We start from the raw sequence: 18,404 nt of genomic DNA, 5'->3' as shown, positions 1-18,404 counted from the left end.
CCCCCCCATTTATGCTCAGTTATGCAAATTGCCCACTGGGTAATTCCTCGTCCTTAAAGCGAAACTCCTACTACTTTGGCCCCATGTCATACCAGCCCCCCATCCCCTTATTTATTTTTTACAAATAAATCCCTATACATTCCTTTTTCCTGCAGTCTTTTAGCCAGTCCGGGGGATGTCACGGTTGCTTCCGCTTTATGTTTTATCAAGGAAAGGGCTCAGCGGCGGCTGCCAGTCCATATCTTGACAGTCCGGGAGCTCTTTGAACCCAGCCCAGCCCAACCCGGCTTAACTGGACTGAGGAGGAAGCTGGGGACAGTGCTGGAGCTGAGAGAGGGAGATTTGTAGCTTGGCAAACCTTTTCATTTAATACGGAGGGGGTTGAAAAAATATATTTTAAAAAAACCACAAAACCTGGAGTTCTACGAGAAGAACCATCCTACAATTTTATCTGCGTCTTACATTCATGTATCATAAAGTGCTTGTTTTAACCATAAGTGCTTACAATGATCCTCAGCCATGCTCCAGGGGACTCTAAAATGTGATATTAATATTTTTAAAGTTGTACATTAGTTTTGTCAGGCACATTTTGGATCAAGCACAGATCTGGTATTTGCATTGTGGGAAGGGGGATGTCTGTTTCCAAGCAGAGTTAATATGCATATTATATTTGGGAACTCCCATGATCCTCCTGTGGGCTCTTCTGAAGCACTTCAAATTAGTACTGGCTTATGACAAAGGTTTGCTTCATACCTATTCTAACAATTTTAACCTAGGAAGTTGTTATATTTGTTCCAGATTGTTCCTAAATCTATGTTCTCCTCAATATCAGAGAGCTGCAAACAGAGAAAGCTAGTATTTATTGGACGCCATTAAGATATGTCATGAACTTTGTGGAGATAAAAAATATAATTGCCAAATGTTTTATTTCCATATACCAGTAGGATGCAGGAGCCAGGTATTGCCTCATGGCTGGCTGCATTTTTCTCTTTGTCCAGAAAATACATATAATAGCTGTGAAATGGCCTGGCGCTGTAATGATCCCATATGGGTACTCCACTATATTCATACCTAGCCTGGCAGGGAGTAATGTAATGGATGCCATACTTTACATGGATGTCATTGAAGACATTCCAGCGATAACATACCCTGTGTACGGTCTTGTCAGCTCCATGTCTAGAAATGAAATCTCTGTAATGAAATGATGTAACCTTTTTCATTCACTCTTGTAACATCTGGAGTCAGTCATGATTCTGTACAATGATCTAATTGTACTCCTCATGGGGCACCTTCTGATCAGTTAACTTGTCATCATGTTTACTGATAGAAAGCAGTGAATCTGTTTTATGGTCCTCCAGATGGTACACGTTCTGCCATTTATATAAACACGAGACCCCATCTGAGTAACTCCCTGCAGCGCTTACGTACTTTGCAGATTGTGGAACGGGGCTTGTGAAGTAGTTTTCCAAGAGTCCTAAAGAGTAATGGAGTAATGGATTGCCTCTTGAAGTGTAAACCCTAACAATGAACGTCTCTTATTTGCTCCCTTTTGGTCTGCTAAATATACCATTGAAAGTGTTTTCTTATATCTGTTCCATGAGTGTTGCTCTTGACAGGAGTCTTGTGAGCTGAAAACTTGTGCTCTCTGCATCTGCTGACTGATGTGAGTGCTCAGGGTACCAGCTGATTCTGCAGGGAGGTAAAGATATTAAACATGAAGAAGCAGCATCCATTATAAGAGATTTGACCAGTATTTGAAAAAGCTTAAATCATTTTAACTAGTAATGCGCCGATACTTTTCGAGTACCAATACCGATACTTGGCATTTTCATGAGAACTACCAGGGTTGCAGCGGTTGCAGCTGGGACCTAGCTCTGGCACTCCACCACTGTCCTGGAATCATTAGTCTGTATTGTTTTAGAAAACCTGCCACATGACAATAAACAAAAATGTATCAGTACTCGTACTTGTAAGTAACTTGGGCAAGTATCAGTACTTGTACTTGCAAAAATGGTATCGGTGCATTATATATATATATCTATATATATAGATATATATATATATAAACAAAAACATATGTTACCTGTACCGAGTACTGTACTTGGTATCGGTGCATCCCTAATTTTAACTTTTTAATATCAGTTTAAGACAGTCCATTTCCACCTGACAGTTTAGAAAGATCAGACCACTATCTCCAGCAAAGAAGGCAAGAATGTGCAATAAAGTTTTCTAAAGTCCTTGCAATGTACATAGTTTGCTTATGTGTTTGTTCCTTTACACTATACATGAGTTTAATTTGGAAGGCCGGGTCACTTTTTTCTGGTTGAACCTTTGACTGATTTTGAAAATTAGTAGTGAAGGTTGGGTTGGTTAGATGGAGCCATTTGAAAGACTGATAGGCATGTAGAAAGCTTATGCGATGGGAAATTTTTTTGCTGTGGCAATTGGAAATAGAAAAATTCCTTTTATTCTCATGAGTTCTTTGTGTGTGTTATGTGACATGCTGAAGAGTCATGGTTATCTGGATGAAGCAGAAGTATTTTTAGTTCTACTGGCTCTAAATTTGGATAATATCCTTCATAATACATTCAGCCTGTTTCATCATCAAGATTTTGCTAATACCGTGTTACCATTTTAAGCTACTTATACCAAAATCAGATGCTTACTGCTGACGAAGACATTTTGCTACTAAACACTCAAGGGAATACTGCTGGGTATTCTGTGGAAACTGGGAAAAAAATGGTATCTGTTTATATATAAATAAAAAAAAACACTTAAGCATGTAAACCAAGTGTCACTGTATGTGCAGATATATGAACAGGACATTAGCTGGGGTTCATTATGTATTCTATTCCTCTTATACTCCATGCATCTCTAGTGCTGGATAGTGTAATGATAGTATTGTCAACAGATGCACTACACCTAAGTGATATGCACAGTGCCAGATTTGGTTAACATTTACCCAATAAATGAACGTGAAACTCTAGCGAGAATCTGAAACGTAAAAAATGGATCTATGTATTTATTATAGGTATTTATATAGCTGAAATTGACACTAAGGAGTTAAAGCTTAAAAATACATTCAAGTACCCGAACTATTAATAAAAACGTATCTTATTTGTGTATCACTCGGCTGTAGTTCCTCAAATCATCTCTGAATTCATGCAGACACTGTCCTTCCTCCTGGAGGGTGGCTACTTTTGTTCCCCATGGTCTGTGTGTGCTGTAAAGTAGCCACCGCTCCAAGCTCACTCCAGTGATGGACTACAATCTCATGTGTAGTTTACTCATTTGTATTTAGATTATAGTCCATCACAGGAGTGAATTTGAGCGGTGGCTACGTTACAACACACACGGGGACAATGGGGAACAGAAGTAGCCTAGTGTATAAAACAAATGAAAACTAAAATAATAAAAAATATAAGCTAAGAGGAAAGTTAATTGGGGCCAATTAGGGTTCAAATAGAAACACATTTTATTTTAAAAAGTCATTATTTTAAACCGGTAAGGTTGCTTTAACTGACATCATATGCAGGTCAAAGGTCATCTTTTTTGATTTACAAACGAGTAAATGCAATGCAACAGTAATGTTGTTATATTGTATTTCCCAGTGAAGCTTCTGAACCGTGTCCTGAACCCTGCTCATGCTGCTGTAATAGGACAGGTCCAGGCTGTCATTTTGAGGGACAGGGTATATGACTACACCCTATGTGCTTTGTTTGAATTTATCAGGACATACATTGCTTGCCCAAAGTCAGCAAGGGGTGATGAACTCCTTGCTGGTATTATTAGTTAATAAACATAATTAGAGCAAAACATTTTTATGTAGATTGCCCGTACAGATGAGCAGCTGTGTTAGGTTTTGTTTTAATTAGTGTAGATTACACCATCAGTCAAGGTTGGAATAGCAGTGAACACTATTGCAGTATTACAGAGAAATGAACAAGGACTGCAGACTGGCCGTAAGATGTGGTCCCTTGCATTGGGATTTTTATGTGGATACTTGGAATACATTTGCATTCCTCCCCTGTGTGTACAAAGATGTGACGTTGAGACAGTGGACATTAGAAGTGTTGTTTATACCAACTTATCACATTCACTCTGTCACTTTTCTGTTACAATCAAGAGAATGAAGTTTTGGACCCGATTGGTTGCTGTTGGTGCCACCACTGATTGTTTTGGCTTTGCTTTAATGCATTTTACAATGGTATCATAAAGATGAGTGCTTCCTGCAGTATATGTCTGTGAAGGTTCTCATTCATGCAGCTCATGGTATATCTGTAAAAAAAATAAACCAAGGCAACTGGACTTCTGTATTTTTTCGAGAAAGCTGGTCGGATGACCAGTGAAATGTCTTCCAAGAAAAAATACAGCAAGTCCAGTTACCTCGATTTATTTTTCACAGATATACCATGACCTGGATGAATGAGAACCTTCACAGACATATACGGTACTATGTTACAGATATTTTGGAGGTATAGTCAATTTGGTAAGGTAGACAGGCTTAGTCTTTTATCCTATTGTTATTTCAGGTGAAAAGTATTTTGTTTGTTGACAGTTTAAGTTTCATATAAGGAAAATTTCAGGAGTAGTTGAAATGCATTTAGCCTGTTGATCAACGAGCTGTGTTTGTGGCGGAAGGAAGTTCATGTGGTGTGTGAAGTTAAAATAATCCAGTTCCTCAAAGCGGAGCTTTCAGATGACGTCTTGTAAAAAGCAACATGAATAGAACGGAGAAGAAGGATGTAAAAGAATGCACAAAGGAAGCAAAAGGTCAGTGAGCGATAGAGATAAGTGTTGCTGCGGCCCTTTAGGGTACACTTCTACAGGTTTATGGCTATGTGAATAACTACTAGTATTCAGGGACTTGTGGTTTCTCTCTTTGTTTGTATCCGTCTCCTATTGATTTGATTACTTGGTGTGTGCAGAATCCTTTACCATAGCTCTTGTTCAATATCACCGGCCTTCTCATGGCCCGTCAGTTCTGATGATGATTTTGTCTTATTTTGTCATGTTACCGACCTCTCCCAAAGAGGGAACAATGTACTTTTCACCCGCAGTGAATGTGTTGACTAGAAAGCACCTCTGCAATAACTGCTAGTATAAAGGGTCATTAGTACACATTGCTTCAAAGATTAACTCCATTCATACAGCTCTGTATCCATTCATACAATATTTAATGTTGTTTGTAATTAAAGAAGTTAGGACCGGACCCCACTGGGCCCCCCACAGCCTCAGGCCCCGGTGCCCCCGCACCGGCTGCACCGGCGGTAGTTCTGCCACTGCCTGTAACCCAAAACTCAGCATATATTGCCATTGTTCTCTTCGGGGTCAAAGGAGGACATTACCTGATGTCCTCCTGTGACCCAAAACCTAGCATATAGCAGGCTATTGCCTGTTATATGCTGACAGCGCAGAGCCGTGCCGCAGCCGAGACGCTTCCCGTCGGTATTGTCAGGATCCACCCTGCTGCCTGATAGACAGCTGGCTCTGCCTCTCTGTAGCCAGATCCAGTTGTGCCCGCCCCCCTCACCTGTCTGTCCCTCCAGTCAGCACTGGAAGAACAGGAGGGAGGAATCCCTGTGGGGAGTGGTGCTGACAATCACTGCTCTCTCTTCAGGGACATGATAGGGAATTCAGTGATCGGTGGTATTTGATCGCTCTGGTATTGATCAATAGAGCCAACGTGTGACATGTTCAGTGTCACACCTCGGCTTTAATTATGGGGATGGGTGTATTTCTCCTTTAAGGCAGGCCTTGTTATTTTGAAAGGGTTAAAGTTGGTGTTTATACTGTATATAACTATCAGGTTCCCTAATAGTATGATCTTGGCTGCAGTCGCTGATAACACAGCAGGAAAACCACGAATGAACTTTCCTGCAATATACTATGTGAGTCAGCTTTCCAGTCAGCAGCTACACAGGATCTGAAAACAATTGATGTGTTTCTATGAAGCAGAAATGAAACGATTGTCTATTTTCTGTTGGGAAGTGAGAAGTGATTAGAGTGTCAGTGCGGCTCTCTGTATCTGCCTGCTTCTGACTGGCACAAGAAAGTGGAGATCTGTATCACTTTTATGAAGTAAAATCCAGATGACAGTCTGCAAATATTATTTGTTGCAGTTCATTTTCACACTTTTACAATCCGGTCAGAAGTTTGAATCCTGCCTTGAAATGCATAGAAAGGAAACAACCTACCTGCTCAGTATTCTATCCAGGCATAGGTAACCTAGTATGATTGTGCAGGTCAGCTATTCCTGACAGTTCATAATACTCTTGCTGCTGTTACCTGACTAATGCCAAAGAGGCACCATAGTTAAAGGACATGTACGTGATCTGAATTACCAGCAAATGTATTTGTGATTCTGTTCAGCTGCTTTAGGGATTCCTTTAGCTGCTGCTGCACTGCATAGCCTGGACTGCATTCATTCCTGATGTGTCTTGATGCTTCCTTTTTCTTTAGCTTACTAAATGAGCAGTGATTCAGCAGTTTGTGCCAATGGATTGTTTTATGAGGAGTGCAGAGGTGACATTCTCATTACAACACCCTTGTGCCTAATCGACTCTCTCACTCAGAAGCGATGGACCTTTTTGCTATAGCCTGTAAAGCCATCCCTTCACGTCAAAGAAAAATAAAAGACATTGATATACAATACATTGGTTTACACAGTCCAGTCCTTATGCATCTGAAATGTGGTCACTTGTGGATGAGTTAAAGCGGAACTCTAGACAAACAGTCCAGTCCCGAGATTCACACAGCTCTTCCACACACCACAGCCCTGTCTGACTGGGGAGGAGACCTAATATTTCTAGTAACGCATGTCTCTTTCTAGGGGTGCACCAATACCGTTTTTTTGGTATAGAGTACGAGAATATTTTTTTTGGTACTCGCTGATACCAAATACCAATATCGGAAGTCCCTTGAAGGAAGCCGACCGCCGTGTCTTGACGCACTGCTCGGCTTCTGGATTAGCCAGGAAGCCGTCTCCATGCTCCCTCGGCACCAGGTGACGAGAAAGCATGGAGCCTGCATTCTGGCCGATTGGGAAGCTGGGTGGCCGGTAATGACTAGCCACCTTGCTTCCGGATTGGCAAATCAGGAAGCCGGACAGCGAGTCATTATACGCTGCCCGGCTTCTTGATTGGCCGGGAAGCCGGCTCCATGCTTCCTTGACACCAAGTGACAAGGGCGCATGGAGCTGGTTTCCCGGCCAATCAGGAAGCCGGGGGTAGAGTCAATACCCATCCCCGGCTTCCTGATTGGCCAGGAAGCCAGCTCCATGCTCCCTGGTGACGGAAGTGGGGTATCGGTGCATCCTTATCTCTTCCCCATGGCCATACTGTCAGTGGATAAAAAGAAGCAGCACACAGATGAGCTGAACACTCACTCTGCTTTCTCCTCCAATCAGTAGACTTCTTGCCCTGCTCCTCAGTCTGAGCTCTGCTGTACCATGTATTATAAGAAGCTGATACCAAATTTAGAAACTTGCACTGCTTTTCATAGAAAAAAATGAATGTAGGGATGTGATAATGAATGCAGTGCTTCACTAAGTTGTTTCTTTTCTGGTTAAATTCCTTTTTTGAGATTTACAAAGATTTACAAGAATTGACAACATTTCAGAACTGCACCACAGTATAATACCAAGTAGAATAACATTACAATAATTCTAAAGTCCCAGCATATCCTCTCCTGTTATAACATCAGCATTGTAATAGGAATACATACGAGAGTTGTTTTTGATAATCAAATCTTACTTGAAAAAATCCCTTTTATGTAGTGAGTGCTGCCTTCTGTCTTCAGTACGTAGGGTTACAAACTTCTTGATCTATATTATTATTAGCAGTGGAATAAAATTCAATATAGAATTCCTTTTTTTATTTTTTGCTAATCGGGAAGCCAGGCGGTGAGTCATTCATTACACACCGCCCGGGTTCCTTAAAGGGACTTCCGGTATCACTTTCATCAAATTCCTGGATTCCCAGTGGGCTTTGTGTCTCTTTCTCTGCTGTCTGATGTGATGCAATCTTAATTTCTCAAGACTACATATCCCAGCATGCATTGCATCCAGCAAGCAATGATAACGTTATATTGTTCAGACGTTGCGTTGTAGTACAGAAGACGAGCGCTGAGCATTGTGACACAATGAAATTGTGTCAGTGCATTGAGGAAGTACATCCTATGGGCATCTTCAGTAAGTAGGTTTACAAACTTCTAGATTGATATGGTTATGGCATGGGATACAATTCAATATAGAAATACTTATTTTTTTTAGTTGCTGATCCTTTAAAAAAGACACTGTAACTGGGTATGAATGGTCGTTAAAGAATACATATGACCTTGGAATAGACACAGTTACTGTAGCTTAAAGGAGAACTATGAGGTGAGTGCTTTTCACTCACCTCATAGTTCTAGCCGACCTGTGACAATGAGACTGTCACAGGTCGGCTCAGTAGATCGGGAGGTGAGCGAACACATACCGGCGTTCGCTCACCCCTCGATCCTGTCACGGCTCTCTGCCGTGACAGGGGAGGGGCTGGATTCCCCACTCCCCGCTCCGATCCGCCAGCGCTGACTGGCGGAACGGACGGGGGGAGGGGGCGGGTACAGCTGGCTCTGCCTCTAGATACGCAGAGCCAGCTGTCACTCACGCAGCTGGCAGGATCCAGACATAATTGTCGGGCTCCGCTTCAACTGCAGCGTCTCAGTATACCGCGAGCAGTAGCTCGCGGTATACTGTGGTGTCTCAGTATAACTCGCGGTATACTGAGCTTAGGGTGACGGGAGGACGTTAGTTTGTGTCCTCCCGTTACCCTAAGGAGAACTATGGGGAAAACCCTTAACCCCATAGTTCTCCTTTAATGACGGTTGGGGTAAGTTGTGCCTTTTATATGTAATGCAGGTTGTACAGTATTGCTTACTCTTGTATGTGTGTGTTTTGTTTAGGTGTGGACCCAGCACTACAGAAAGATAATCGAAACCAAACCGCAACTGCATCACCATCTGGTCCTACACAGTCACAATCATCCTCTAAATACCATAGAGCCAGATCTGGAGGAGCTAGAGATGAACGCTATCGCTCAGGTAAGGAAGATGCTGTGGTATATGATTTGTTTCCCTCCATCTAACCATCAGTGACAAAGCCATCATGCATCAGTTATCCTGCAAACTGTGAAGACTAGGGACTTGTTTATAAAGCATTGAATGTGACTTTCACTTAACATTCACTGGTGATAAATCACTGACATTTAAAACACATACCCCTGGTAGATTCACCTGCAGTGAATGTAGGATTCACTACTTTATAACTATACCCCTAGATATTCACCATTACTAGGCATTGCTTTACACCCCCTTCCTGGCCAGGCCATTTTTCAGTATTCAGCGCTGCGGTACTTTGACATTTATTCCGTCATGCAACGCTGTACTGAAATGAATTTTGTACCATTTTTTGGGGACAGATAGAGCTTTCTTTTAGTGGTATTTAATCACCACTGGGGTTTTTATTATTTAAAAAAAAACAGTTTTCCTTATATTGTTATAAAATATTTATTATTACCCAATATTTTGGTAAAATATAAAAGACGGGGTCAAGACAGATAAATAGATACCAACATGTCAAGCTTTAAAACTGTGCGCGCCTGCGAAATCGCAAATACTACCTTACCAAAAATTGGCCATAGACGACACTTTAAAAGCTTTTACTGCTCACCAGTTTAGTGTTAACAATGAATGATGGCTCTAGAATTATTGCTCGCAATCTGATATTCGTGGTGATATGTAACATGTTGGTACAGTTGTTGCTCTCCAATGTAGGCACACCCGATGCATGTTTGCGTTTCGATGTGTGTGGGGGTGGGAAGTTTAAAAATGTTTTTCAGACGAAGTCCCCTCTTCTCATCTACACTCTCCCGTGGATATACCTCTTGGATCAATACATCGATCACAGTCGGACACCACACCACGAGTGCCCCGATCCTCCATACCGGCCGTCCATCTCCAGATCCTGGCATTCACACGTAAGTGCCACCACCTTCAGTCTTTCATCACTACTTTGTTAACTAGCCAGTGTTTTCTGTGCCCTTTCTTGGTTTTTTGAATATTTACAATCCACAGGTTCTCCTCCTGTTTTCCAGGGCTGCACACACACCTCTAAGCTAATTTGTTGCCCATCCGAGAGCGCTGTTTATATGTTTTTTCTGTTTAAAAATGTTTTATGTGTCTTTAATGTTTTTAACTTTTTTTTTTTTTACACTAAACTTTATTGCTAACACACTGGGGGCTAACAAGCCCCTTATGTGATAATACAGGTACAGTGTATAGAGACATCAGTGGTCACCTAATATCACCTATGGACCCCAAAGAAACTGATGAAGCAGAGATCCACCTGAACACTTGTATGTAACAGTCGTCGTTGGCTGTAAATAAATAATGTTCAAATTTCCAACTCACACGTGTGGGGGGGAGAGCTGTATACAGGTGAAACTCGAATAATTAGAATATCGTGCAAAGTTCATTTATTTCACTAATGCAACTTAAAAGGTGAAACTAATATATGAGATAGACTCATTACATGCAAAGCAAGATAATTCAAGCCGTGATTTGTCATCATTGTGATGATTATGGCTTACAGCTCATGAAAACCCCAAGAACCCCAAATCCACAACCTCAAAAAAGTAGATTATTACATGCAATCAATAAAACAAGGATTGTACAAAGAACAATATTGGACCTCTGAAAAGTACAAGCATGCATATGTACTCAGTACTTGGTTTGGGTCCCTTTTGCAGCACTTACTGCAATTACCTTTGCACGATATTCTAATTATTCGAGTTTCACCTGTATATACGAGGACCCGGATCCTAGAAGCTACCACCCAGCTGTTTAATTAACGGCTGTACGGCACCACATGTAAGCACTTGTACGCCACAATGCATTACATTTTTGTTCTTGGGTTTAGATATACTTCTTGTCCTCACCCTGGCCCAATTCTATCCCAGTGTACTAGGTAGCTGGACCACTCAATAGTATGGCAGTTATTATTCCTGCCTTCTGTAATGCCACCTACAAAGACACTGCTAAGAGTCAGTGATGGAATGTTGTCAGTATCTTAAATTTGAGGCATTTTCAAGAGGGTTCTTTACTTGCCTCCCATCAACACAAGCCTTTATGGTTGACTGCATCCAAAACAGCTTCTGCTTTCTGTGGAGGACCTCTGCTGCCTTTCATTGCAGACTGATTATTCTTGGACATAGGTATACATGTGACATTAACATTCACCAAGTTCTGTTTGTACATTATTGTTAAACATGAAATCAATATCAACATATTTTCAATACAGATATTCATACAGAGGCAGTCCAAGCTGCACTGGCAAAACACAAGGAACAGAAGATGGCACTGCCCATGCCAACCAAAAGGCGCTCAACGTTTGTACAGTCTCCAGCAGATGCATGTACACCTCCAGGTACGTCAATCTCATGTAATATATTCTGGACTTTTATTAGTTTACCACCGTTGCAGGTTTTGCTACATCTTAGTGCTACCTGTGATCCTGACACTGTTCACAATTCTTACAGAGGTTTCTGGGAGCAATCTGTCAATTGGACAGTTATGCCTTTTACCTACCTACTCACTAATGGTAGCCATACTGTCTTCTTAAAGAATCGCAACATGGATTAGCAAGGGTGGACAACCTTGGCACTCCAGCTGTTGTAGAACTTTAAGTCCTATTCCGGATTGCAAGACTGACCGCTACAGGTATGACTACCACTGGCAGAGGCATGATGGAATTTATAGTTTGACCACAGTCGGATTGCCAAGTGTGCCTGCCCCTGGATTAGGGCATTACACCCTCCAAACTGGACACTGGAGCCTAGACAATTTTTGATTGGTGGCTATCTTACTATGTTCTGTGTCATTGTTGGGGAGATTCACGTTCACTGCTTGTCTGTGGACCCCAGTCCTCGGGACTTATGGTGATAGCTTTCACATCACATTAACAGGAATAGAGACAAAATCTTCCAAAGGGGACGTGTTCTGGTGACAATATTCTGAGGGGATTTACCTTCGCTTTGGGTACATTACAGGGTACCCCTGTGTACATTAAGGGACATTGATAGCTTTTCTTGAACTGGAATTGGGGAGTTTTGAGCCACATATATCGCACCACAATGAATGTAGTTCTTATTTCAGACATGGCTGCTTTACCAAAGGATTCATGATCTAAACATGTTGTTGTCTGTTGAGCAAACACTTTTTTTGAATATTCTTCTGCAATAAAACCAATGTGTTATTTAGCCACAGCCTACACTATTGTTTAATTTGTATTTTGGCACAGATATTAATCTAGGTCTGTGTTCAAGTCTGAATCAATTCTAAAAATACAGCAGGCTGGGTAAATAAAAAGCCGGTCTATTGACATCTGCAATGCACATGATTATCCTAGGCGGTCAACCACAGAAAGAGCAGTTACAGGGTTCTCTATTGTGTATGAAAAAGCCCCTTGTATGCCATATCTTCTCACCATTCTAGTTGCCTGAGCAAACTTTAAGTATCTTTACACACTAGAAGAATGTTATTTCTTGTCGTTTTACTGGTTTAATAGGTAATTGACTATTTTAAATGAAATTTGCTTCAAGTTAAATAACTTTACGATGGACTCAGCCATCGCCTGTCTCAAAAACTGTCTGCTAATTTCAGGACAGCAAAGGCATCACAGCTAGTGACATTACGGTCTTGGAAGTAGTATGCAGCTTGTGAATCGGACAATGGCAGCTTCCAGCAGACAAATGTTTGGCATAATAAAATCTTCCCTGTTAAAAAATGAATGAATTAGCTACCTGCAGCCAAAGAATAATGAATTAGGCCTCCTTCACATCGACAGCAAGGGGACGGTAAAACCGCATGGTTGATGTGCAATTTTAACGCAACCCTGACGCACGCTGCAATGGAAGGACTGCAGCTGCGGCCACGGACCCCCTGAACATCGGGCAACTGCTCTACCACCCTCTGACAAACCATTGCTTTTCTGAGGGTAGTGCAGACTGCCTATGTGAATGAGGCCTTAGAGTCGGCAATGGCTCCTTACCCCATGCATCAGTTTTGTTTTTTTATTGCTTTGGACTGGTGCATTTTTGCACCTGTGATCAACCTCCACTGCTTAAATAAATTAACCTCCAAGTGTTCCTTTGTTTTTCCTAGAAATTCATCTTTTGCCATATAAGTTTTTTTTCCCAATACCTAAATGCTTATTCCTGATCCCATAGACACTTCATCAGCTTCTGAGGATGAAGGTTCGCTGAGACGCCAGGCTGTTCTGTCTGCAGTGCTTGCTCAAAGTTTACAAAACACGGAATCCTGGATTAACAAGTCTGTGCAGGGATCATCAACATCATCCTCAGCTTCATCAACATTGTCACATGGAGATGTGAAGAGTACCAGCAGCTCTCTTGCTGATATGCTGTCCAACATGCACATTGGTATGTATCAAAACTCCGTGGTGACACAACAAGAATTATGGAAGCATCCTAAGAGTATGGACATTGTCTGCTTTGTCTGTGAACTCTCAATACTATTTACTGCCTTGTTCTTCCCTGCCAGTTACCTGATCTCAGTGTTATTTTAATTATGGACTGTTTCTGATCAGAGAATTTGTATGAAAAAGTGTCAGAGACCCCTGCTGGGAGATGGGTGTCTGACACAACACTGCTTTCCCCTAACTGCTTTGAAGTCTTTGGATTTACTGTTCTATGGGAGTATATTCTGTGCTCATGTCTGCAGCTCTTCTTCATAATGCATGTTGTGTAAACCCTCATTATACATTTATGTGCAATATTGTGCTTCAGTAATAGATCAGCACTCCGGGGAATGCAGAAATATGTACTTAAATGTGTAGGGATTAAACAGGGACTCTTAAGTGTTTGGAACTATTGTGTGAAACACATTATAATATACATGGAGGAATTGTGCTGAGAGTTATTATGTCTTTATTTACTGTTGTTAAATGTAGTGGATATATGTGGATCAGAAAGCTACACGCAAGAGTCGGGGCTTAGTTTTCTTTTAAAGGAAATGTTTGGTGTGTTTGCACAATTTCTGTAGATGTTAGGTTCAGGACTAAAAGACAAAACATTCTTTTTCTTTTAAGTAAGTCTGGGAAAATTACCAACGTAACCTTGCAATGGGGCTATTCCCGCACTGCAAGGGTTAAGTGCTTATTTTGTCTGGGGGTATATATAGACAACTTGCCAGCAAAAGGATTGCTAAAAGAACAGTAAGAATACTCACCTTTTTTCACAGACCGCTTGCCAGATGAGCAAGCAATCACTCCCTTGCTGATGGAAAAACTACAGAATGTCAGTCACCAGTAAGGCCCCATTCACACTGAGCGACCTGAAAATCGCGCGATTTTCAGGTCGCTCAGTGTGAATGGGGCCTTAGGGAGCAATTCCTCACTTAGGCCCCATTCACACTGAGCGACCTGAAAATCGCGCGATTTTCAGGTCGCTCAGTGTGAATGGGGCCTTAGGGAGCAATTCCTCACTTAGGCCCCATTCACACTGAGCGACCTGAAAATCGCGCGATTTTCAGGTCGCTCAGTGTGAATGGGGCCTTAGGGAGCAATTCCTCACTTAGGCCCCATTCACACTGAGCGATTCGCAAATCGCGCGTTTGTCGCGTGATTTGCATTTTGCGTGATATGCTTGCATTGAGCAAGCTGGAAGCGCGGCAAAATCCGCTCCAAAAAGGGTCCTGCTGTAGCGACACACGACCCGCGACAGCAGGACCCTTTGCCCCATTGCAAAGCATTGAAGAGCGATATCGCGCGGTAAATAGCCGCAATATCGCGGGAATTACCGCGCGATAAATCGCTCAATGTGAACGGGGCCTTACACAGCCAGCAAGGAAGTTAACAGTGCAGACAGATGAGTATTTCTGCCCTGCATAGTGATTTTGTCACGGCCGAGTTGTTGCCTGTAACATGGGCTGTAGTTAGCTGAGCATCTTATATTGACCATTCCACAGAGTTTTTTTCAGTTCTTAAAACAACATGCTGTGCTAAAAGAAGATATACCACCCCTGTGATGGCAAAGGTTCAGCTACTGTTAATAAACAGATGATGCCTGGCCTATACTCTTGCATTCAGACTTGCCTTCTCTATGGGATGTATCATTTTAGGATTCCACACTGTCATTTATGTCATTGTGTTATTGAAAACAAAAGCAAAAAGTCTTAGGCCTCATTCACACTGGGCGTACATGTCCGTGCAGCGTGCACGCCCATAATCGTGCGTGTAGCAGCCTCTTCTTCCCTATGGGAGGACACGGCTGTGCGGTGTCATAGGGACACTCGAACTGCACAGGATCCATTCTGTCCACGTCGAAGTGAGGACACCCATACCCGTATGGATGACAGTGTACAGCCACGTCCTTTCACGGGGAAAAACAGGCTGCAGCGCGCAGTCACACGCAGCACCTGTCCCTCCCGGGATCGGCTGTTTACGGGTGTGCACGCCCTGTGTGATTGAGGCCTTATAGATTTACATTACCAATAAACTTGTATAAAAGTAATACATTTTTCTAATCACAACCTCAATACTGTTCTAATAGGGCACAATGTTCAAACCCACACTATCATTATAGATAAAAACAGTATTTGAACACCTTGCACCGGCCTGTCCACATGGTAAAAACTAATGGTGATCCCCTATTTATGACATCGTATCAGGGTGGGTAAAGCTTTGTTTTAGAGAGGAGGGCCTCCCTGACCAGAATTCTGAACCTAGGTAGACTCAACAACCTACATTTAAAGCCCAATCGCACCAGAACACTGTGCACTGCAACGTACGTATTCACATGCATTGAAGCACATTGAGGTGTGCTCAACAGCCCCAAATAGGCTGAAACATCAAATGCATCCCCTACAACAGTGGTTCTCAACCTTTCTAGGGCTGGGACCCCTTGGCAACATTTGCCAAGTTGTGGTGAACCCCAACCGTAAAATTTAGGGATGCACCAATACTAGTATCTGTGTGGGCTCTCAGGTGGCTAGTGGGACTCTCTGTTGGCGTCCAGTTGCTGGCTCTGTGGTGCCCAGTGCGGGCTCTGTGGTGATCAAGCACTCGCCTCCCCTCACTCCTGCCTGCTCCCCTCTCTCTAATCCTCTCCGGCTGCTGCAGCGCCATCTAGGAGAACTGACACTGCCACGCTAGGAGTAGGCTGAGGAGTCTCTTACCTAGAGCAGCACAAGGCACGTGGGGACCCCCTCAACTGTGGGTTGTGACCCACTTTTGGGTCGCGACCCACAGGTTGAGAACCACTGCCCTACAAGGTACGTTTCAGATGAGGTCCTCTCTGATATTAGGTTCCCAACACTAGGACACCTAGATCAATGACTGTATTAGGAACAAGCTTACCTGGTTTATCTGTCCGCTTTTTTGTCTGTGCTTTATTTTATCATGCTCATTAAATATTTCTGTATCAACTTGAAGTGACAATAACAGAGGCAGTGGAAAGTTTCCACCTGTTCTGGAATGTTTATTTTGTGGAGTAACAATTCAGATATGCTTTCTATGTATTATATATTATGGTTTCATTACAATTACTTGTAACAACAGGTACATGGCAATGAACAAAACGAACATAAGGCGTGTCCTTGTTACAATCAATTGTGTTTTATTTTAGGTGCTATGTTAAAACTGTTTTGAAATGAACATCTCTTACATATACTATAGCTGACAGTTTAATCCTTTTTTCTTCTTCTAAATGTTTTGTGTAGAAAACTTCACCCAAAATACCCAGGTGGTTTATGGTTTATGTTTTCCCTTTCATCGGCCGTATGCGTATTGATTTGTGGTTTTATTATTTGTTTGCAGAAAGTTCCTTGGCTCCTCCCGATGTCACAAGCACCACAAATACCACTACATCCTCCTCTTCTTCCTCATCCTTGTCCTCTGTACGCCCAGCAAATATTGACCTGCCTCCCGCTGGGCCTGTAAAAGGGATGCACAAAGGAGGGCGAAGGTCTAGTCTAATGGACACTGCAGATGGTAAGAGGTCTTCTGCTTTGTATACTATATTCTATCCAGTCTTTGTAATAGAGTTAAGTCTTGGACACACTATTAGATTCAAGTATCCTGCCTAGAAAGGACTAATTATAGTGGGAACTATGAAATCATATTGGGGCGAATGTCCAAAAACATAGGGCTGCTATGTAAAGCAGTTTACTTTCTGACAAGTAAATCTTCACTGCTGTATCTAGTCCTATCCTGTCCAAAGCCAAATTAGGGTACAGCATAACCAACCAGCAGCATTACAAGAGTGCATTAGATGATGAAAAAATTGTAGGGGCAGTCCAGATATCCAGTGCTCTGTCGAGGGTGTTCACACACACAAATGTATGTGTGGACAAGGGGTGAAGGTGGTGTGAAGCTTCCTGATAGTACATACCGCGGTGTCCGACACGTGTAATCATAGAACAAAAAAGGGAGAAAGGAAGCACCATGACCAGGGAAAGGAATTGTTGTGGACCAATCGATGAAGCCTGGTTGGTTATTGGAGTGGTCCGACTGACTTGACGGTGATGTGGAAGCGATCAGGTGCGGTCCTTCCCAGTTTGGGTGGTAGGGGGTCAGCTGGAACATTCATCAATCCCCTCCATGAAACCCTTCCCGCACCCTATTACCAAAACAAGCCTTTTTGAGACTTCCCCACCTCATCAACATCCCAAAACAATATTCTCCTCCATTCCCCTCCCCCACATATGTATGTTGATGCTCTTATGTGTTTTCATATGTTTGGATATACATATACATTCACGCATGTTATATGCTACGACATATACATGGATATGGACATGCCAATGCTCTTGTATGTTTTTATATATGTTTTCATATGTGTGGATACAACATGTACATCTACAGATGGTTTTCCCCGTTTCTCACTCTGCAAGAGGTTGGCACTTTAATGTCTTCCTTACACATATCTTCTCATTAACATCTAATTTGGCCACATTACCCCTTTATCCCTTAACATGCCTTCACGTTCCCTCACTCTGATTCCCAGACCATCCCACACCACATGACAATCACTTCCCTTTACACCGCCCTCGTCTTCGGCCCCGCCCACCGCCGTCTTGTTTAAAAACTTTTTCACGCTAGCTCAATCCCCCTGCTTACCCGGCTTGATAAAGAAGCGTTTAGCTTCGAAACACTTAGCCGCCTGCGCCCTCTCCTGCTGGCCTCCATTGACAAACCGCTCCGACACCGGGCTGGACCCGTGCCCGTGAGCGGCGGCGTCTCCACTTAACCCCTCCCTCGTCCCTCACGAGGAAGTGGGGAGCACAGCTGTTCTCCCCACTTCCTCTGCCCCACAGAGACAGGCGCCCTCCAATCTCCTGTCAGACAA

At 42.6% G+C, this 18,404-nt stretch overlaps 1 protein-coding gene across 1 annotated transcript in view; it reads left to right on the top strand.

Annotated features, from left to right (window-relative positions):
* Positions 1-18,404, top strand: part of DIP2B (disco interacting protein 2 homolog B) — a 181,664-nt gene that overhangs the window by 107,371 nt on the left and 55,889 nt on the right. The window contains exons 3-6 of the mRNA XM_018564543.1: positions 8,944-9,081; positions 11,339-11,464; positions 13,266-13,478; positions 16,874-17,047. Coding sequence (XP_018420045.1) covers positions 8,944-9,081; positions 11,339-11,464; positions 13,266-13,478; positions 16,874-17,047 — 651 coding nt within the window. The remainder of the gene's footprint in view (positions 1-8,943; positions 9,082-11,338; positions 11,465-13,265; positions 13,479-16,873; positions 17,048-18,404) is intronic.

The sequence above is a fragment of the Nanorana parkeri genome, unplaced genomic scaffold (genome assembly GCF_000935625.1).
Source record: "Nanorana parkeri isolate BGI_ZX_2015 unplaced genomic scaffold, ASM93562v1 scaffold758, whole genome shotgun sequence".
In the NCBI taxonomy this organism is placed as follows: domain Eukaryota; kingdom Metazoa; phylum Chordata; class Amphibia; order Anura; family Dicroglossidae; genus Nanorana; species Nanorana parkeri.
The sequence above is the reverse complement of the archived record's forward strand: the minus strand, read 5'-3'. Positions and strand labels throughout refer to the sequence as shown.